The 23,266-nt window shown below is 39.9% G+C and overlaps 1 protein-coding gene across 2 annotated transcripts in view; it reads right to left on the reverse strand.

Annotated features, from left to right (window-relative positions):
• Window positions 1-20,003: 20,003 nt before the first annotated feature.
• The window catches only part of KIF18A (kinesin family member 18A), an 86,282-nt gene continuing 83,019 nt past the window's right edge, over window positions 20,004-23,266 (reverse strand). For both annotated transcript variants that reach the window (XM_066251165.1, XM_066251166.1), the window contains exons 16-17: window positions 23,121-23,230; window positions 20,004-20,630 (exon numbers count right to left, since the gene is read on the reverse strand). In XM_066251165.1, coding sequence (XP_066107262.1) covers window positions 20,548-20,630; window positions 23,121-23,230 — 193 coding nt within the window. In that variant the 3' untranslated portion in view covers window positions 20,004-20,547. The remainder of the gene's footprint in view (window positions 20,631-23,120; window positions 23,231-23,266) is intronic.

Raw genomic sequence — 23,266 nt, forward strand, 5'->3', positions numbered from 1 at the left:
TGCCTTAATTTTTCTCATGTTTTTCGAGAAAAAAATGACCTCATGTTGATATAGAACTTTATCATTTGAAAGGTATTTCTCACATTTTATATATCATTTAATCCTTATGACAGTTTTGTTAGTTAGAAATCTAGCCCCATATTACAGATGAGGAAACTGAGACTTAGGAAGCAAATGTAAATTCTCTGAAATCACCAGCTACCAATGGGCAGAGCTGGGATCAGACCCCAATCTTCCCACTCCAGGGCTGCTTTCTTTTCTTTTTTTTCTTTCTTTTTTTTTAAATGCTCAGCTGCCTTCTTTATGCTAGCTCTTTGTGAACAAGCCTCTATTTTACAGGGAAGCTGATTTCTGTCTTAGTAAAATTAAGACCACAGATAGGAAAGAGCACTGGGACTAGTAAAAGCACTCCCAAACATCATCTTCTTCTGTGCACTGATATCCCCCAAATTTGAAATTGAGACATTTTTTTTCTTCTCTCAAATAATTGATACCTACCAATTCTTTAGGATTTAGTCCCATAATATTGTTCCCCTCCACTTTTTGCCTCAGGCCCTTTGCCCGGTTCTCCCCTTCAAGGTCTGTTTCCTAAGGGATATCCGGTAGCAAGAGGATTGAAGAGAAGTCAAAAGGCCACGTCTGGGTCAATGAGCAGAGATCAGAAGTACCGATTTTCTATACAGGAATTTTAAACTCATTTATGTCCCCAGTCCAAGTGGGAAAACCTCATGTTTCTCCTTGGCACTCAGATGACAGACACTTCACTTATTCAATCATATATAATATAACATTTATTTATTAAAGACTTAGTTTGTGCTAAGAACTGTTTTGATGCAGAACTTTTAAAAATAAACTCTTTATAGAGTTCATATTTAGTAACAAAAAAGAAATCAAAATGCAATCATGTTATAGTTATGGTAATGGAGGTTGAGCATCTGTAGCACAGGTCTGCATCTGAGTCTATGTCAACGATCTCTACCACCGCTGTGATCGTGAGCATGGTCAGTGACATAAGAGAGCTAGTATCGGCCTAAGAGGTGGCAAGCTCTTCAGCAAGAAGGCACATTTGAACTGGGCCTCGAGTTTTTCAGGAGGCTGACAGTCTAGTGTCTGACTTGCCTTTCTTGGTGGCAAATACCAAGCTGGGGGACAAGTGTTTTCTCTGGAGTCTTTGTTTATATGGTTAGTTAAGACCTGGCCTTCTGCTGTTGGAAACAATGGATGTGGAATGTGGATGCAATTGTCAAGATACTAGCAACGAATTTTCCACTCGTCAATGAAAGGGTTATAGGGTGAAATGCTAAACACAAATCATGTTGCAGTCCAGGACCCTTAATTTCAGTGGCATTGACTTAGGGAAGTTGCTCAAAAGCCTAGGCAGTCTTCCCCTTTCAGAACAATCAATCTTATTTGGTTGGTATTAAATGGAGGATCATCTTTTTCAGGTCAGGAAGCAACAAGTAGCAATAATCAGGTAAGTGGTGTTATTATCATGTCATAGGGTACCATCTTCTGATTACAGAGTCAAGTGCATACATAAACCTGGTCTGTTCATTGTCATCAATACGGACTTTACTGTGTTCACACACCTGAAGAGCAGTGGTATTACCTGCTCACAATCTTTCATAACCCAGCAAGACTAACACCTGACATTTGGCCAGTGTTGGCACAGCATTGACATTACTCCAACTCTATTGGCACACCTATAGTACGGCGGTAGAGTGGCTTGACAACTGAGACCACTGGCAATACTTTTCTGTTCTTTTTTTTGTTTGTTTTGGAAGAGACAGAGTGTGTCAGAGAGAGGGACAGACAGACAGGAAGGGAGAAAGATGAGAAGAGAAACATCAATTCTTTGTTGCGGTTCCTTAGTTGGTCATTGATTGATTTCTCATATGTGCCTTGACGGGGGGAGGGCTACAGCAGACTGAGTAACCCCTTGCTCAAGCCAGTGACCTTGGGCTCAAGCTGGTGAGCCTTGCTCAAACCAGATGAGCCTGCGCTCAACTGGCGACCTCTGGGTCTCAAACCTGGGTCCTCCACATTCCAGTCTGATGTTTTATCCACTGCGCCACTGCCTGGTCAGGCTACTTTTCCATTCTTATAACAGACTCTTGGCCTTGTCATTCTCACAGCTAGGTCTAAAAACTGATAAACTTTCATTCACCCCAAATTCCAGGTCCCAGGCATGCACAAAGATTTAAACTGACTACAACCTAGTTCCCATCAAAATCTTAGCTGTGAAAATGGTATTCCTAAAAGAAGTATAAAAGGCATATTCTCACTCTCGGATCTAACCCTCTAGGATCCACATACAAGATGTCTAAAACAGCATCATGATGGTGCTCATAGATGTCTTTGACAACTCAGCACCATTTTCCCCCTTCAAAGCTCTCCTCTGTAGTGAAAGGGTTGCAATACCGGAAACTACCTTTTTCAGATCTCACTAGCAGAGGATGAGTATAGATTCCACTACAGCCCTAGTGTGCAGAGTTGGAAAGAAGAAAAAAAGCTGAAGCTATGTTACTGTCTTGCAGACAGTGACAGAGACGTGTGGTCTTGTAGATACACAAAATGCTATGGTGACTTCCAGGCACTTTGCTGTGAACCATTTACTTTGGTACCGGAGACACGGATAGGATTTTCCAATAGTCCTTGCATCCCTGGCTCCCTGAACAATAGAAGCACACACAGGAGTTAAAGCACGTGTCGTGTCGTTCCTTCTAGGGATGCTCTTTCTTCGGATGCCTGCATAGTTCTCAGGCTCACTTCTTGAGGCTTCAGCTCAAATGTCACTGATCAGTGAGGTCTGCTCTGACCACTCTCTATAAAGTGCACCCCCGACCCGTATTGCTCTGTATCCACATGCTCATCTTTATTCTTTTTCGCAGTACTTGTTCAGTTGTTATTTTTTATTATGTGTTCATTTATCCGTTGCTCTTCAATTGGAAAGTCAACTCCAGGACAGCAGGGACTTTGTTTTGTCTGCTGCTGTATCCTCAGCACCTAGAATAGCACCTGCCACCATAAAGGTGCTCAATAAATATTTGTTGAATGAATAGATAAATGTTGACTACATGAATATATAAGAAAGTAAATGATAATGATGATATAATAATAATAATAATAATAATAATAATAATAGCTGCTTTAGTCTGCTTGGGCTTTTATAACAAAAGACCACATACTGGGTTGGTTTTAAACAACAGAAATGTATTGCTCACAGTTCTGGAGACTGAAAAGTCCAAGATGAAGGTATGAGCATGGTTTCCTCCTTGTGAGAGCCTTCTTCCTGACTGCTCAGAGCCAGAACCTTCCTGCTGTGTCCTCACAGGGCAGAAGGGGTCAGGGATCTCTCTGAAGCCTCTTTTATAGGACACTTATCCCATTCATAAATGTTCTGCCCTCATGACTTAAGCACCTCCCAAAAGCCCTTCCTACCAATACCACACACAGGGCATTATATAAATTTGGGGGGGGGGGATGGGACACAGGCATTTACATCATAGCATTTTCTTCTGAACCCTCACAAGAATCATCCTTAACAGGCCATTCCTACCCATGTGTAATAAAGTAGCTAACACTATCACTATGAGTAGTCCTGCTACTAATCGCTAACCTCTATGAGCAGTTTTATATGCCAGCATTGTGCTAAGTATTAATATTTTTGTCTCATTAAATCCTCCCAACAACTCTCAGCATCTCATTCTTCTAAAGTAAGTGTTGGGTTCAGGGATAGAAGTGACAGCATCAAAGGAAAGCCCAACGTAGTGGGTTGATGGCTAGAAAAGAGGCTTCTCTCTTCTGGACAAGAAGCAAGAGACATGTAGTGCAAAATATGCATCAGTCATTCTACTATCACCAGCAGATTCAGCTCTAGGATAAAGCCAATAGGTTGAAAGGAAAAGGGGGGGGGGAAGAACCTGGGTCTGTGGTGACATCACTGTGCTGCTGGACCAAACTTTACCTGAAGCTCATCCTACAACTTTCATTATATAAACCAGTACATTCCCTTGATTGCTTAACTCAGCAGAGGGTTTCTTTCTTTCTTTCCTTTTTATTCTTTGAAACTAAAAGCACCTTAAGTAACCCAGGTAGGTACTATTTAGTAGCTGTGTGGTCTTAAGGCAAATATGGAATCTCTCTCTTTGCTTCTTTCCCTCATCTGCTGACTGGGAACAATACTAGAACTTAGTTCTGAATTTGTTGTGCAAATAAAGAGATAATGTAGATAAAATACCAAGTATACATAGAAATCTACGTTCATGTATGTGCTAATACGTCTTGAAGAAGCTTACAGTAACAGGAAGAATGCAGACTGCAATTACTTCAGGTCAGATAGGAGCTCCCTGACCATATTTACTCCCATGACAACTTTTCGATGCCTCTGTGACCACACATATGTATGGATATATGGCGATATTTTGTTTACACATCTCCTTCCTGAACAATACTGTGAGCTTTTAGCATCTAGAAGGCAAGACAATGTCTTAATGTACTTTGCACCCACCCCAGTGCCTAGCTTTGTGCCATTTAGATTGTGTTTAATGGAAGTTGGTTAAACTAAAGAACCATGTTATGAGAAAGGATCTTTTTTTCTTTATTTTTTTTTTTACAGAGACAGAGAGAGTCAAAGTGAGGGATAGACAGACAGGAACGGAGAGACGAGAAGCATCAATCATTAGTTTTTCATTGCGCATGGCAACACCTTAGTTGTTCATTGATTGCTTTCTCATATGTGCCTTGACCATGGGCTTTCAGTGGACCGAGTAACCCCTTGCTTGAGCCAGCGACCTTGGGTCCAAGCTGGTGAAGTTTTGCTCAAGCCAGGTGAGCCCGCGCTCAAGCTGGCGACCTCGGGGTCTCGAACCTGGGTCTTCCACATCCCAGTCCAACGCTCTATCCACTGCACCACCACCTGGTCAGGCGAGAAAGGATCTTAAAGGAGAAGAAAGCTAGAGAGGCAAGGATTAGAATAGGTACACCTGATGAGAACTGTGTTTCAGGAGTGGCCCGGAGGGGTGGGGACAGGAGCACAGGTGGAGGGATTAGGCCTGGGGAGGGGGAAGGTTAAAAAATAAGTGGGATCCAATTTCTGCTCCCAAAAGACTGTCAGCACATTTCTTTTAGAGTTTTACACACACAGCCAGGCACTAAATATTTCCTGGTGATTATTTCCAAGACAAGGCCTGGGAAAGACATTTGTAATAGAAAGAAAAATCATAATGAATTTTCCTCCAAGAGGGCTGGGACCAGGATCTGTGTTTATGTTCTAGATTAAACTGAATATGAATTTTTAAGAGAGAATTATAATTTTTCACACAATATTAATCTTTACTACATAATGTGGAATGGAACAGCTCCAGTGGAGAAATGAGTTGCTAACAGTCTCCAGTTATATAAATGGTACTTGCAGCGAGTATCTTGATATTATCTAATAGTATTTTTAGAAATATTTCATTCTTTCTTCATCCAAAGTTATGTTTAGGTAACAAAGCATGTATTGTTACTTCCCTTTAAACATGGATTAGTCATAAACAAAGTCATTTGGAGTAGACCAATTCAACGATACTATTGTGTATGCATTAAGAAACAGCAATAATGTTCCAGGCACAGGGCTTGCTCTGGGGACACAGAGATAAATGAGTCATGAGCCCTATCCTCACAGAAATTACATATTTTATTACCCTAAACCCAACTAATTGGAACTTTTCTGCAGTCAAGTTTAAGGGGAAAGAAAGCAACTAAGATGAGGTCATCTTGAGTATTGTGAATTTTTCACAACAGCGGGGCATCTCCTGAGGGGCAGTCACAGCGTGTCCAGTCTTCCACAGAGCAACTGACACTTCCCATTTCTGGAATGGACAGTGCTCCCTTACAATCCCCTTGGTTGTACTGGTGAGCACACGGCCCCTTCCCCTTGGAGATTTGAAAGGTCTATATAAACAAAAAACACAACAGAAACACCTGTGGACCTCTCCTGGGGGTCAGGCGTTCTGAAATGGATCAGGAGTTGTATCAGCACCCGTGTTTCTGTGTCTCGGAGGACCTGTTTGTAATCTGGGCCCTGTGCAGGAAGTGATCTGGGTTGCCAGGGAGAATGTATATGCTCTTTTCCAAGTTCTCCCACTGCTCTCTTACTCCTCTCTATCCCCTCAACTGCCAAGGCTCTTGCAGACAAGAAAACTCCCGTTGGAAAAACAAAATTGCAGTATGATGCCTGGCCAGCATTGGATGGAAGGAAATAAAACTTTCTAGGTGAACCAAGACCTAGAAATCAAAGATATACCTTAAGTACAAACTTTTGGACAAATACATTAGCAAAGCCCAAGACTCAGGGGCAAGATCCCACAAGAAGCAGACTTCACAGCACCAGGGCCACACATGTGCCTGGGAGGAAGCCTCTGGGAGGAAGATGAAGACTGTCCCAGTTAAGGAGATGGTGATCACCAGTTTCCTTACAATTACAGAGCAAACCTTTTATTCAGTGTGGACTATGTCCCAGGGGTTATGTTTGTTAGTACTCTACTCGCTCCATTCAATCTTACTTGAACTGGCTCCGAGACAACCCTGTGAGAGCACTACTGTTATTACCTTAATTGTATCGATAAAGATAGCAAGACTCAGAGAAGTAACTCACCAAGATTTCATGGCCAGAACTCAAACACATGTCTAACTGATTTTGCTTATAACCACTATGCTCTACTACTTCCTCAGCAGGGAGAAAAAGGAAACTGATTGCAGAAGCCATTATGGATCTTTTATGATCTGTTGTGTGTATTTATAGTATCCTGTATGTAGTTGCGAGTCATACAATATGGTTTTTATTCCACAGAGTACATTCAGTCAACCACAGAAAAGCCCTTTGTACTTTCATAAAATATAACTGCAAAACAATACCTGCAATGCTCCTGGAGATAAAAGACAAACCTGAACATTTCAGCAAGTAACTGGAGACTGGAAAAATCGGGATACTGCTGATTTGCAAGAGAATCAACTAGAAATGCTAGAATGGAAAGATTCAATAAGGAAAATTAAGGACCCAATGTTTGATTTACCAGCAGTGAAAAGAATAAAAGAAAAAAGGGGAGAAAAATGTTTCAATATATAGGTTTAGTGTGTATATAATTGGAGTCCCAGAAGGAGAGAAGAGGAAGAAAAGGTAAAGGTTATTGATTATGTCACTGATGCCATGATGCATATTTATTCACATTTTATCTTTTTTAAAATCAAGATGTGTCTTCCAATTGATGGTGTCTCATTTTTGCTGTAGCTGGCAGCAGTTATCAATTCTCATCACCTGTGCCTATGAATATTAAGTGAAAGCATCAAAACTTTCAGAAAGGGGCAGCGGGCGCGCAGTGGCTTGGAGACAATCTCAGTGACAACAGTGGAGCTTTCTTTTCACCAGCAAGGAGACAAATGGTTTTGAGGAGGAGGTGAAGGATTTAACCAGGTACGTTTAACAGCATTTTTCCAAAGAGAAATCAGTAGTAGGCTCTTTCTACAGAATTTCAAAGCCGATTTGAGACCTCACCACTAATGGCTTTTAGTTTCTTTATGGAATCTTTGTGGAAATGCTGTACCATCAGTGACGGAATGTGATTCAGAAGACTTCCTCACAGAAAGTTTTAGGAATACTGTGTAGTTTATTTATTTATTTATTTAATATTTTCTTGTTGGGTATTGTGATGGTTATTTTTATGTGTTAACATAGCTGAACCACAATGCCCAGGTATTTGGTCAAATATTATCCTGGATGTTTCTGTGAGGGTATTTTTGGATAAGATTTGCATTTAAATGGCTGGGCTTGGAGTAAAATGGATTGCCTACTATTATGTGGGTGGGCTGCCTTGGTAGCTAAACAAGAAGGAATTCCCCAGCAGGACTGCCTTTGGACTTGAACTGGAACTCTCCAGAGCCCCCAGAGGTGGAACTTACTAACGAAGTATTACATTAATGGAGTGAGCTATCTCTGCCAAAGGATGAATTTCCCACCCATTAAAAATGTCAGGAAGAGGCAGGAACACCAAAGAAGGGATCCCAGCCCTAAAAGATGAGAAACTCCTAAAATTCCTTCTTACTCTAAGGTTCTATTATCAGTTTTCAACAATGAGTGTCAAAATCAAAAAGGCTTTAAATCGAAAACTTCTTTAAAACTGTTAAATCCCAAATTCAAATAATCACAGCACCCCAAGTTACTCAGGTCTGGTTGATATTATACTGGGCAATTAGAGATAATATTAATAGTTTCATTCGATTCCTACTCAGAAAAATGAAACATTCCATTTCTATATAAAATGTGATTGTTTTTTTCTTTCCTCTGTAGGTCAGTAGACCTGGGAAAATGGAACTATAGAACAAAACCTAGACTGTTAAAATATTGAACGGATAAACTTACACAGGATTTATACGTTCTCTAATGTGTAGCACAAGTTTCAATTCAGCAAAAGACATGAATTCTTTACTTTTAGCTAAAAGTACTCTGCAAACAATTGCAGTTATAATGCTAGGTGGTTATTTGATAATCTTGACATTATATAGGAGACTCTATTTTATTAAGATGTGACTTTTAAAATTTTCAACAAAAGTTATTTTTTAACAAAATTTTAATATTTTGGGCTCAAATGAGAGACTTAACTGAGAATGGCATAGCCACAAATCCCGCTGCCCACACAGAGGGGGAAACGCCGCACACCACTCAAGTTATATGGCTCACTCGCTACCTGAGAGATATGGAACACACGGCCCAAGCCACACTGGAGAAGTCAGAACGCATTTCAAAAGATCATTGTGAGAAATACATGACCTTTTTTATTGCCGGTTAAAAAATATTCATTGTGCCATTTGTACAACTTTGGAACCTCTAAATTAAGCAGTTTGCTTTCTCCTAGGAAATGCCAAACATGAACCATCACAGGCGCTCTCATTGTATTTCTTGAACACAGGAAAACACAGGACCAGGTACCGCGTTAGATGTTGGGGTACGGGGGTGAACATGACCTTGGATAGCATAGAATTTGTAGTCTTGTTGATATGAATAGCACGTGACTAAAATGTAGTGAAATATGAAATACTAATGTTTTTTGTGTGTGAGAGACAGAGAGAGGGACAGATAGGCACAGAGAGGCAGGAAGGGAGATGAGAAGCATCAATTCTTCATTGCAGCACCTTAGTTGTTCATTGATTGTTTTCTCATATGTGCCTTGACTGGGGGGCTACAGCGTAGTGAGTGACCTCTTGCTCAAGCCAGCGACCTGGGGGTCATGTCTATGATCCCAAGCTCAAGGCAGCAACCCTGTGCTCAAGCTGCTGAGCCCATGCTCAAGCCTGCGACCTCGGGGTTTCAAACCTGGGTCCTCTGCATCCAAATCTGACTCTCTACCCACTGCACCACCACCTGGTCAGGTCTAATTTATTCTTTTTAAGTGAAATAATATTTTTCCTTTTTCTCACACTGTTGGGAAAACAGCTGTGTTTGGCTTGCTCACTGGTTCACCAGCTGCAAGCACTTTGCTTGATTAGTGTGTGAGCACCTGGCAGAGCCTCTGTAAGGCTATGGGTGCTTGCTCTCAGTGTGGATTGAAGAGGGGGAATGGTGCATTGCTTGCTTGCCATTGTGAGGGGCTGTTTTGCTGTTTGTTTGCTTGCTGCTGTGAGAAGAGGGTTTCCCCTGCCTGTTTGCTCATCTGCCATCCGATGTTGTGAGACTCTATTAAACGGGAATGGCCTTGCAATTTCTGGCCCCGCAGTTTCTCTGCTGTCTGCCTGAATCCAATGTTGACCTGCCTGACCTCAGCCACCAGAATTACACACACTCTAAATAGAAACCACCCCCAAGAAATCCAAGCTATTAACAAATAAGCCAATGGGTTCTGCTCACCATTTATAGCTATACAAACCTATTAGACTATGGGCTCTGATTTTAGTTAATTTATATTAATATAAATTTAGTTAATTATATTTAATAAATATAAATGACAATTCTAAACCTTAAGTATATAAAGTTCTTTTATAATGTCAAATCTACAGTTTCGATGTGTGATTGCCTCATAAATATTTACAGTGGGTATTTTTGTATATACCTTTTTGCTTTCATCTAAGGTACAGGTAGTTTCATGTTTGCATCAACAATTTCTTTCCATTTCTTTTGACATTTTAACCAGCTATGAATGCTTCTTAATGTACGCCTGTAGATAGGCTGACTGGCCCCATCATAAATATATATGTTTGAATACAAAATGTCTATTAATGATACAACTGACTTTATCAACATAAAAGTCTGAAGAACTGATTATTTAGGAAAATTCACCCTAGCATTTTTTTCTAATGACACTTCTAATTGAGAAATATTCTAAATCCATCCTACTTGTATTGCTGAGTCATGCTACACTGTGCAATATTAGATTTCATTTCTTCTGGCATATGATTATTGCAAAATCTTGAATGTTCAGATATGTATCAGATATACAGGGTTGGATAAGGTAGGTTTACAGTTGTGAGTACATGAAACAGACTCTATTCTTGTATTATTATTTATTAATTATTATCTTATTTTCCATATGAACAACTATGAACTCTTTTTTGCCTCTTCCTGTAGGTATACTTCAGGGTGTCATGAAACTGTCCATAATTCAGGATTCATATCACAAATGTGTCGATCCTATAGATAGCTTTCTTTTGTGATGGTCACTGAAAGGTAAACATTTATGACATTCACTGTACTGAACATGCTTTTCCTATTCAAATGTTAATAATTATTGGCATCCATTTGAAGAACTTGTTAAGCATCTAAAATTTTGTCCCAGCGAGTATTTGGAATATGCCTTGAAGCAATGTCTGTTTACAGACAAAGTCTGTAAGATATCCAAATACCACGGTGGTGTGTTTACAGTTTATAAAGGAATTAAATATCAAGTCCTTTTGGGTGTGTATTTCTAAATGAGCATTAAATGAATTGGGGAAAAAAGTAAAAAGTTTTCATATCTGGTATAGGCCAAATGAATGATTGCATTCATCACCCCTTTGCAGCTCACTTTTGATTGAGAAGGGACTTTCTCTAATGGTCATTAAGGCCGTTGCTGGGAATTAGTTTACTTTTGTAAATGGATTTCACCTGGAAATGCCATTTCTATGCAATCAACTGCATTATCTTGGGCCTATGAGCAATGATGCTGAACTACTGACAGATGGAGAATTTTAAAATGAGTTCCAACTAATTCTGACAGCCATCACTTCCCACCACCCTTAGTTAAAAATTAACTTCCGATAGTGGGAAAGATGATGAAACCTACCCAATACCTACAAAAGATGTTTAATATCACGAATTGTTATCCATCGTTTCTTTTTTGGGAAGGAGAATGAGTCGATCTAGGGAGTTATACTGACTACTAAATAAAGCCAGAAGTTCATTATACTCTTCCTACAAAATTAAACTTAAGAGTCATGAGGAAGCATTCTCCCAGGAAAAATTGTTGTTACAGGAATCTTTAGTAATTGTGTTGGTTAAAAAGGAGCACTAATATTTACCTGCACAGAGTTTATTTAGTTCCATTAGTGCTGAAGGCTGGTCTTTTAAATCTTCCTATGAAATGGAGAACAGCACCAATACATTTCCAAGAGTCAAGATCATCAGAGTATTTAAAGTATTTAAGAGAGTATCTTTATCTGGCTGGGTGCCACAAAATGCTAATTAGGCTTTAAAACAAAATAGGTAGGCAAGAGGGATGCCATTCTTAGTATAAAGGCTTTGAAGGCAAGATTCTGGTCTTGAGATCCTCAGTAGTCAATTGCTTGAATGATTTATACTCTAGTGCCATCATGGCGAACAGCAGAGCAACCAAAGGGCACCGCAATTGGCCCACCATGAAAGCTGGACCGCCCACTAGTGGGCGGGAGGGACCAGGTTGACCAGCACTGCAAAAGTGGGCGGTTTTTATAAAAAGGTTCACCATCACAGCTCTAGTGGAACAGTCCAGTCTCAGGGCGACTTAATCAAATCAACAGCCAAATAAACAACTTTGGCAGAAGCATTAGCTTGGAGTTAAACACTGATTTTTTGGGAAAAATCCACATGAAAGATGGCCAAGATACATGGGCCTGTTTACTATAATTACTGATGGATGTTTTTTTTCCCACCATGCATATCTCTTTTTTATACCTTTTATCTCCTGGTTTTGCTGTTTGCCACGCAGAGAAATGCAAGCTTTGTTGATTTCAAGTCTTTTTTTTTTTTTTTTTTAAAGTATATTAGGGAAAGATGGAAGAATATTTATGAGGGGAAATTGGTGGAATGTTGTAAGATAAATAGGTGAAGCACAGCCATATAAAAATTGTATGTTTCAGTAATAAATACGTTAAAAATGTAAAATGTGGCAGCACTGATCACTATAATAAAGGTGAGTGTGTTTGAACTGAGGAGGGAAACTCTAAGATTGGTACTCAGAAGATGGAATCAAGTGGACTTAGATAATGTCGTTATGGGTCACCTGTACATGGGCATGGTTTTACTTAGAAACTCAGAGGACCGTGTTTGAAGTTTTGGTACATACTATGGGGGAGGAGAACATTTCCACTTTCCTCTTGTTCTTCCAGCAGGCCAAATAACTTAAATGACATAAGACAGATTAACAGGAGAAAATAAGCAAATTGAATTGTGTATGGACATACAGGGGTTCCATAAGAATATGGGGCCCGAGGACAGATCAGGTAATTAATGCTTCTATGCCATCTTGAGCTAAGGAGAGGAGGGGATAGTGACTTGGGACTTCAAAGGGGAAGAAAGACATTCACATGGGGATAGGAAAGCAAATGTTCGGGAAACACATTTGCTGGACCATCTTTAACAATGAAACACAGAGAGGACTTTGATCAAAGGGACCTTGCCAAGTTCCTCCCTGTCTATCACACCTACTTCATATTTAGACTATGGTTATCTAGGAGGATAGCTACCTTCCTGGAGCAGGTCCTCTGTCTCAATTCTTCTTTTTTTTCTTTTTCTTCTTTCCCAAGTGAAAAGAGGGGAGATAGAGACACAGACTACCGCAAGCTCCCCAACCAGGATCCAACTGGCAACCCCCCATCTGGGGCAGAAGCTCTGCTCATCTGGGGCAATGCTTGCAACTGAGCTATCTTTAGCTCCCAAGGCAGAGGCTCCATGAAGCCATCCTCAGTGCCCGGGTGATGTACTCAAGCCACATGGCTAAGGGAGAAAAGAGAGGAAAAGAGAAGAGTGAGGGGTGTGGGGTGGAGAAGCAAATGGTTACTTCTCCTGTGTGCCCTGGCCGGGAATCAAACCCGGGACTTCCAGATGCTGGGCCAATACTCTACCACTGTGTCAACCGGCCAGGGCCAGATCTAAGAATTCTTATCCAGCCAGCCCCATGAAGGAACATGGCTGGCCCAATGCTCTTTGAATGCACACACAAGAATGGAAATGCTTAGAGGACAGTGGGACTCTTGGTGTGTGTCCTGACATTGGCTATTTACTGTATGAGAATAAACACTGAGAGAACATATAAGGCAAGCAAAGTTCCAAGAAAATGTAGCAAGAGAACAGGCTGTACCTGAACTATAGAAGTAACGTTCTACACTTTAACCCAACCCTGTAAGGCAATGCGGAACAAAGGCTGTTGGGGTTTTACTGTCCCAGACTGGAAAAATTCCTTCCTCTCCTACTCTTGGGGAAGGAAAAAGGTGGAAAAAGAAGCAGCTCTTTCCTTTAAGAGATGTTGACATTTTTATTGTGGGTAGATGAATAAGTTAACAACAGAGGAAATTTCTCTTCCTACACTCTTCAGATATTTTTTTGTTTGTATTATTCAAAACTCAGTTGCAAGTGACAGAAAATCAATTAAAAGTGGCTCAACACACACAACCCTGTACATGTATGTTTTATAGTGGTTTTATTATTAATGGCCAAAGCATGGAAACAACAAAATAACTTTCCGAAAAGTGAATGGTTAAAAAAAATTATGGTATATGCATATCATGAAGTACTATTCAGCAACAAAAATAAACTATTGATACATGTATCAACTTGGATGAATCTCAAGGATATTGAGTGAAAAAAGCCAAGCTCAAAAGGTCATACAGTATATGCTTTCATTTATATATTTTCAAAATGATAAAATTATAAAGCTGGAGAACAGATTAGTGCAGTGGTCCTCAAACTTTTTGAAGTCGGGCGCATTTAAAATCCTACAAATTTAGGGGGAGGGGGAGGGGCACAGAGAACTAGATAGAGGGTGGCGGAGGACAATCTGACTTTGGGCGAGGGGTATGCAACATAATTTAATGACAAAATAACCTAGACATGTTTTCTTTGAATATATGTACCCTGATTTATTAATGTCATCCCATTACCATTAATAAAAATTTATTTAAAAAATAAAATCCTACAAATAATTGTAGGTGCACTATATATAAATTTCTGAGAAATATGTTTTAATAATTAAGTCAAATATTAAAGAAAAATATATATAAAGTCCAAGTGTGCTTTTATGGTAATTAAATGAAATAAATATGACAAAATTAAATTTATTCTGACATTAAAAAGCATTTTTGTTACATTTTTTGTTATGCTTTTTAAAATTCGTAAAAAAGGGGTTAAGGCCCTGGCCAGTTGGCTCAGCAGTAGAGCGTCGGCCTGGTGTGCGGGGGAACCCGGGTTCGATTTCCGGCCAGGGCACATAGGAGAGGCGCCCATTTGCTTCTCCACCCCTCCCCCCCTCCTTCCTCTCTATCTCTCTCTTCTCCTCCTGCAGCCAAGGCTCCATTGGAGCAAGGATGGCCCGGGCGCTGGGGATGGCTCTGGTCGCGACAGAGCGACGCCCTGGAGGGGCAGATCATCGCCCCCTGGTGGGCAGAGCGTCAGCCCCTGGTGGGCGTGCCGGGTGGATCCCGGTCGGGCGCATGCGGGAGTCTGTCTGACTGTCTCTCCCCGTTTCCAGATTCAGAAAAATACAAAAAAAAACCTGTGGTGGCGCAGTGGATAAAGCGTCGACCTGGAAATGCTGAGGTCGCCGGTTCGAAACCCTGGGCTTACCTGGTCAAGGCACATATGGGAGTTGATGCTTCCAGCTCCTCCCCCCTTCTCTCTCTCTGTCTCTCCTCTCTCTCTCTCTCTCTCTCTCTCTCTCTGTCTCTCCCTCTCCTCTCTAAAATGAATAAATAAATAAAAATTAAAAAAAAAGAAAAGAATAAATAACGATGATTTAAAAAAAAAAAGGGGGGGTTTAAAAAATAAAAAAAAACCGACAAAAATGTTATCTTTTATATATATATATAGATACATTCTCAGTAAGATTTAGTAAATTCGGCAGGTCCCGGCACAAATGTGTTGTTTTTTCATTCATACATATCTTAACTTTACACCAAAGGATAGAAGAAACTTGCCTCCAGTCTTTCTGGGGAACCTGGGGGGTAGTGTAAACAATCCAGCACCACAACTTAACAGCCTTTTGCAACCTAATCAGGCAAGTGAGGTGAGGGTTGGACAGACTGTCAGCTTATAGCCAATTCCCCTTACCTCTGTCCCCCAAAAATCTAAACTCCAAAAACCCTGTTGGTTTTTTGGTCCCCAACAGGCACATATTTCTCTGGAATACCATAGGGCACACCTGGAAATCTTCTAGGGCACGCCAGTGTGCTCTGGCGCACACTTTGAGAGCTACGGGATTAGTGATAACCAAAAGTAAGGGACAGCGGATAGACTGGTGGGTTTGGCTATAAAGAAGTATTAGCACGAGGGAAGTCTTTGTGGTGAGAGAATAGATCTGCATCTCAGCTGCAATGGTGGTTAGATGAAAATTCCTGTCGTGAGATGAGAGAGAACTATTTCACACTTACTGTACTAATTGCCAGTTTCCTGGTTTTGATATTGTACTATAGTTATGTAAAAACAATTGGGGGAAACTGGCTGATAGGTACACAAGAAATACTACACTCTCTGTAGTATTTTTTGCAACCTTGTTAGAATCTCTTATCTCAAAATAAAAAGAAAAAAAAGTGGCTCAAATGGAAAAGGAAATACCAGTTGAATTGGTCTATGAAACTGGGTATTCCAGGGCTTGACTCTGGCTAGTTTCAGGCAAATCTATGTGGAATTCAAGCAATGCCATCAGCTGTCCGGATCGCCTCTGTTGACTTCATTCTGCAGTTTTCCCCATGAAGCTGAGGGAAGATGTCATCCATCTATGCTTACATGGTCCTAATTTGTAATGTAGGAAGGAGACAAATTCTCCTCCATTCTTAGGGAAGACTGAATTTTGGATCAGATGCCCTTTTGGAACTAATCATTGTTGCCAGGAAGATGGAATACACAGTGGTCATGATGGGCGGAGAGAGTATGTGTGTGTATGTAAACAGATAAAAGAGATAGCTCCATCAGGACCTCACTGAGAAAGAGTGGCTTCCCAGAGAAAAGGTGAGATGGTTTCATCAAACTCAGGTTAGGAGAGCCAGGCAAAACAACAAATGCCCTCTGTATTACTAAACTGTCACCATGACAACTTTGTGAAGATAATCTTCCTTGCAAGACATTTAAATATTTATATAGCATAACAAGAACTAAGGCTACAGGTCTAAATTTTATGGATCTTTGGAGGAAGAAATGTAAAGTCTGGAAAGATGGAAAAATATTTAATAATGAACTAAAGACCTACAAGACACACGGTCTCAAGATATATGGCAATAAATCTCAACATTGCATGCAAGTTTAGTTGATAAAAATTAGAAATTGACTATGGTCTTTAAATCATATCAGAAATTAAAATTTTATACATAAAATAGGTTAAATTGAAGTTCCAGAAAAAAGTAGAGGCCCCCTAACATTGACTCCAAATATTTAAAGAGACAGTTATGTACTCACACCTAGAAGATTACCTGTTTAATGAGTTAACCCCCCACTGTGATTATCTATTAAGCTCTGTGGAACTTAGGGACTTTTTTCTGAGTCGAGGGCCTTTAGGTAGTGTTCTGTGGCACAAGAAAGTACCTTTGAGTGTGGACTTCTCTTTGAGCTGTGGGCAGAGCTAACTGGGAACTAATAAACTCCTTCAGGAGACTGGAGATTGAATGGGGAAATGGAATGAAAAGGTAGACTTATCTGGAGAATGCAAAGGAAGCAGAGAGGAGAATATATAATAACAGCAGTCAGGTGGTGAACTTCCAGACTTTGAATACATTAGTACTTTTATTTGATCTGAAGAATTCAGGGGAGCAATGTACTTGGAATGAAGAACCATTTTCAAGTAGCATTTTTAACTGAGTCATAATTGGGGAAGGAGTTAAGAACCTACATGAATAATTGTTTTGGGAATAATAATTAAAAAAATACTGTGATTCTGAAATAGCCACACGAAGGGAGAATGGTAAAGGAAAAGGACGTGAGCAGAGCCGTGTGGTATTAGGAAGGATTCCTAACATTTCATATTTGAAAAGTAGCTTGCAGAGGGCAAGAAACGGAGCTGACATTGTATTTTTGCCCAAAGTCCTGGTCATAGAATTGTTTTCCTGTCATGTCACTAATCTTAATAATACCAAAGAGACATCTTCCACTTTCCATCTGTTTGAAAGTATGAGAATGAACTTTTAAAAAAATTATGACTCCTGGCTTTTTTTGTCTCATACAGTGTGCTTTAGTTACACACGTACATGTGACAGAAATATCTCAGAACTAACCTTTCCTGACAGCTCTTAACTTGATGGACTAATCCCGATAGTGGCTGTTACATAGAACTTGCCATTTGCAAGCTTTGAGTGGTTTGCTAAATAATGTTCACTCTGAGAAGTATGACAATTTGTCAACTACTGCCTTTTGGGGAAAGTTACAGGAAGAGAAGAATTTAGCAGTCTACACATATATTTTGAAAACAAATGTCCTATGCTGATTCCTGAGACACAAGATTATTATTTCTCTTAGTGTCTAAGTCATGTCTTCAGACTTTGAATTTGGAGTCTTAACCAGTGATTTATAATATATCTTGAATAACTGCCTACAACTTATGAGCCAGCTAGGAGTATGCAACAAGAAATGTGATGGTATGATTGTAAAAAACTCAAAGAAGTTTTTGAAAATTCAATCCATAGGATTTATAAATATATTAAGTGATACTAAAGACATTTTATTAATAATAATACTTTACTAATAAGAATTTTTTTATTAATAATTTAAATTGCTTTTTTATATAAATATGAACTAAATATAATTTACTTATCAGTATAAAATACATTGAATGAATTTTCTAACAAATATAATCAATTTGCTGAACTTCATTTACAATTAAATTACCAAAGCACAGGTGACCATGGGAGTGGAATTTGTTTTCTATAGTGGATGCTTTATGTATAGGTATCCATATGCAGAATATTAGTCCACTGCAGATGGAGGCAGTGTATTGTATAACAACAACTCTTGATATCAACCTTAGTTCAAAATCTCAACTCTGCCACTGTCTAGTTATGAGATCTTAGGCATATTATTTAATTTTTCCAAGAGCTTTCTTTATTGGTTAGTGAAAAAACGATATATGTTGTCTATAAACAAACATCTGAAATACTTATGGCTAGGAGATTAGAATTCAAGTTTTAAAAAGGCAATATAGTACGTGAATTGTTCTTATCTATCACCGCCAGTACTGGACCATGATGGTGAACCTTTTTATAAAAACCGCCCACTTTTGCAGTGCTGGTCAACCTGGTCCCTCCCGCCCACTAGTGGCCGTTCCAGCTTTCAGCTTTCACGGTGGGCGGTAGTGGAGCAACCAAACGGTGCAGCGATCTGCCCACCATGAAAGCTGGACCGCATACTAGTGGGCAGGAGGGGCCTGGTTGACCAGCACTGCAAAAGTGGGTGGTTTTTACAAAAAGGTTCGCCATCACGATCTAGGACAACACCTGATAATTAGACATAAACATCTATGTAGTAAAACGTTTAAATGTTGCTTTGATGAGGCAGTTCCTAGGCCACATAAAATGAAAAGTTCTTATAACCAAATATAGGGTGTCCTCAGGTTACAACACAGTTCCATTCCTATGACGATAACATAGCCCAAAGTTTGGTATAAGTTGAAACACACCCTTAACACAAACTAAACACTTACGCTTTTTTTTTCTTTTTCTTTTTTTTTCTGAAGCTGGAAACGGGGAGAGACAGACAGACTCCCGCATGCGCCAGACCCGGATCCACCCGGCATGCCCACAAGGGGTGAGGCTCTGCCCACCAGGGGGGATGCTCTGCCCCTCCCGGCGTCTAGTGCCTGGGGCAGAAGCCAAGGAACCATCCCCGGGCCATCCTTGCTCCAATGGAACCTCGGCTGCGGGAGGGGAAGAGAGAGACAGAGAGGGAGGAGGAGGTGGGGGTGGAGAAGCAAATGGGCGCTTCTCCTATGTGCCCTGGCCGGGAATCGAACCCGGGTCCCCCGCATGCCAGGCCGACACTCTACCGCTGAGCCAACCGGCCAGGGCAACACTTGCGCTTTTAACAGTCCAAAATGGCATAGGTAGGTGTAGGGGAGAGCCAACTCCCTCACTCATATGCGGCATTACTGCGTGTTCTTCCGCCATATGCAACCATGCTAGTTTGCCCACGTGGTCTGTAAGTATGATGCTAACGGCATAAGCTGAAATATGTCTTAATTTTTAAAAGTTTTTATGAGTGGGCATTGTAAACTCAAAATGTCGTATGTCGAGTGTAACCCAAGGACCCCCTCTCTTTGTTGCAGTCATTAGACAAAAAGGCCAAAGAAGGCAGGTGAACAGAGATATACAATTAAGCTGCAGCTCCATGTACTTCCTAGAGCAGAAGGAATGATTAAAACATTCTCTCATTATCATCAAGGAAAGTGAATTATTCAGTTTCCAGTGCCATATATTTTGATCTGATTTGAAATACAAACCTACAAAATTCACATTTTATATAAAATAGTTCAAAGTGTATAAGGGGTAGTAAAGAGACACAAAAGCAAACTTTATAAAGTTTATGACTTTAATATACTAATTAGCATGCAACTATATTAGTATTTTATTCATGAAGACCATTTAAATAATATTCACAACAACTTTATGGGAACATATATGTACATTTGCACATCAAAGTATTTTTTGCAAAGAAAAGTCACATATATGATTAAAATAATGTAAGACCAAATATATCCTGGGGCAGAATTTTATCGCATTTGAATTCTTATTTAAAAAAGAAAAACAAAACAGTAAGGCTATCTTAGCTCACTACTGGTTTCTAAAACATCCTAACTGACTTGTTGCAGAATAGTAAAACTGAGCTACTACTATGCTGACTGAGGGGTCTGAAAAGGTAGACAATACTTTAGGAACGTAAGACATAACTTTTTCTCTTAATTGTTTCTTTTGCTTAAAATACAAAAGAACAAAAGTGAAAGAATTTCATGTTCTTTTGCTGAAGCTATTTTGGTAAACTTGGTTTTAAGACAGTCTTCTTTAAAAATTTTAAGTTTCTTCAAGGGCACCGGCAACAAAGCATTTTACGAACAGAGCTGTCCATTTACTTTCTCTTGATTTTTTAGTGACTTATCTTAGCTTTCCTTTTGAAATACTTCTTCCAAACTTTCTGACCATGTTGTGCTTTACTTTATGGGTGTTTCTTTTATATTCTAGAGAAGAAATAAGAAAAGTCATAAATATGATAAAAGCATCAGTCAAAAAGAATACTCACCATTCAACTTTTAGAAATCCATTTTTCCATACTGCAAAGAGAACTTGTATTACACACGAGCGTGCCCACATGTGCACACACATGCATATTGATGAACTTTATGAATTAATGAAAGACTAGTTCTACAGGCTTTGTTCCTTTTCTTTTTTGCATTATAAATTTTTTCTCATACTTTGGATTATTTTCCTAGGGCTTTCTACTCCTCTATTTTTCCAATTCAGAAGTATCATCAACACTTGTGCTTCTAAAAGTGCTAGTCCTGATCCCATAGCTCTTTCACCGCCACCTCTCAATGGGTTCTACTTCTGCCCAGTCTTCTGGTCTTCAGGCTTCACAATGACTGTCTAATCCCTTACCCATTTTCTTGCTGACATTAAGGTTCAGTTTTAGGGGCACATACTCTCGACACTCTCTCTCATTTCTCCAACTGCTCAGTAGATAGCAGTTACCTTCTTTTCCACTTCCACTCCTTCACTTTATTTGTACACGTTAGAGAACTCAGCTGAATACCGTGTAAGGAAGCCAGTCCCAGCTCTACTTTCCCAGTAATGCCTGATGGGTATTCAGGTTTCACTTGGATATCCTAATGTACCTAAACTAATCTCTTTCTAAGTGCTCCATTATTCCTTAATGAAACACTCTCTCAATCTTTTTGTTTGTTTGTTTGTTTATGACAGAGACAGAGAGAGAGAGAGTCGGAGAGAAGGACAGATAGGGACTGAGAGACAGGAAGGGAGAGAGATGAGAAGCATCAATTCTCCATTGCAGCACCTTAGTCGTTCACTGATTGCTTTCTCGTATGTGCCTTGACCGGGGGTTGGGAGGCTACAGCACAGTGAGTGACCCCTTGCTCAAGCCAGCAACCTTGGGCTCAAGCCAGTGACCTTGGGCTGTAAGCCAGTGACCTTTGGGCTTGAGCCAAGTACATAGGGTCATGTCTATGATCTCACGCTCAAGCCAGTGACCTGCACTCAAGCTGGATGAGCCCATGCTCAAGCCAGTGACCTCAGGGTTTTGTACCTGGGGTCCTCCATGTCCCCCTCCGATGCTCCATCCACTGCGCCACTGCCTGGTCAGGCACAAAACATACTCTTTTAACCTCGCTTTAGCTCCCCTTTCCTCTTTGGCAAGCACAGTAGTTTAGTATCACCTCCTATTTTCTCCACAGTATATATTTTTAATTAATCTCTTTTTATACATGAGATATTTGATGCATGTTATATTATTAGAAAATAAGCATATTAAAAAAACCAAATCTTTATGATTTAAGAATTAGCATAAACTTATTATTTTATTGCAGAATTATGACTTCCTGGAGAGTGTTTTCAGGGGACCCTCGGGGCAGTACATATCTACACAGACTGCATATACACATTGTTAAGCATTATTAAATACGGCATGTTAAGCCAAATAATCATAGTAAATTCTACTTTTCAGGACTTTACTGAGTTTTTAATTTGCATAAAAGATATTTCCATTGAACTTAAGGTAAAAAGCTGACACTGGCTACCACGAGAAGTAAGTATTTATCAAAACAGTTTGGCAAAGCTATGGAGAAATTTTGTATTACTGCAGTGAAAGAGCACTGATGGAAAAAAGTAACAATAGTTTTCACGTTTTCTTAGAAACACTCATTATCTTATGAAACCCCCTTAAATTCCAAGTGCCAGAATTCTCAGTTCCTTTAGAGAAGAAACCAGCCTGGGTCTTAATGAGTTTTGTGTTCATCAGAGCCCAGCACACAGTGAGTGAGTCACAGGAACTCCAGTGCCCGAGAAACGGCAGTCCGGCCAGAGGCCCAGACACCGGCGGCACTCACTACACAGCTCCAGTTTTACGGAAGACGTGGTTCTGGCCACATGGACTCAGGTCACCCCTAATATGTAAATGAGGATGTGGTTACCCCATTAGCGTTTTTTTAACTTGCAAATGGTAGTTATCGATATAATATGACTGTAACATGGTACAGACTGGAACCTGGTGATAAATGTATAGATGAGTCATACGTCAAATTATTAATAGACTAATGGAAACATTTCAAGTACATTTGGTTTATCTATGAAATATATTTAATCACTACCCTATTAAATAATACACTTAGCTAATTATTTCAATTAGTTAAATTATTACCCAATTCTCCTGCCACGTGAAGCAATACAGATAACAAAAGGGTGCAGAACACCGCTCTGGAAGCTGTAGCTCTGAGTTCTGGCTCCCCTGTGAAGTTGCTGTGTGACTTTCGGTAAGTGCTTCCTATTTTGTGTCTTAAGTTTTCTTATTGGTAACATGGATAATCACACTTAGCATGTAATAAAGGTGAGGAGTAGGTAAAAGGAGAGTCTTATGAAAACACTATAGAAAATGTAAGGTAGTGCACATGTGTTAGGTAATCACCCTCCTAAATATAACAGTAAGAGCTCAGACATACCCACTGCTGGTCCGTTTTCTTCAAAGTGCTTATTGCTTGAACTATCTTGTCGAACACGTTTGGCAAATCCAGCATTTTCTTCAGCAGTTAATAAAGTCTTGGATGCAGGGCTTGAGAGGAAAATTTTTTATTTTAGTTAAGCATGT

This window comes from Saccopteryx bilineata, chromosome 1, assembly GCF_036850765.1.
Source record: "Saccopteryx bilineata isolate mSacBil1 chromosome 1, mSacBil1_pri_phased_curated, whole genome shotgun sequence".
NCBI lineage: Eukaryota > Metazoa > Chordata > Mammalia > Chiroptera > Emballonuridae > Saccopteryx > Saccopteryx bilineata.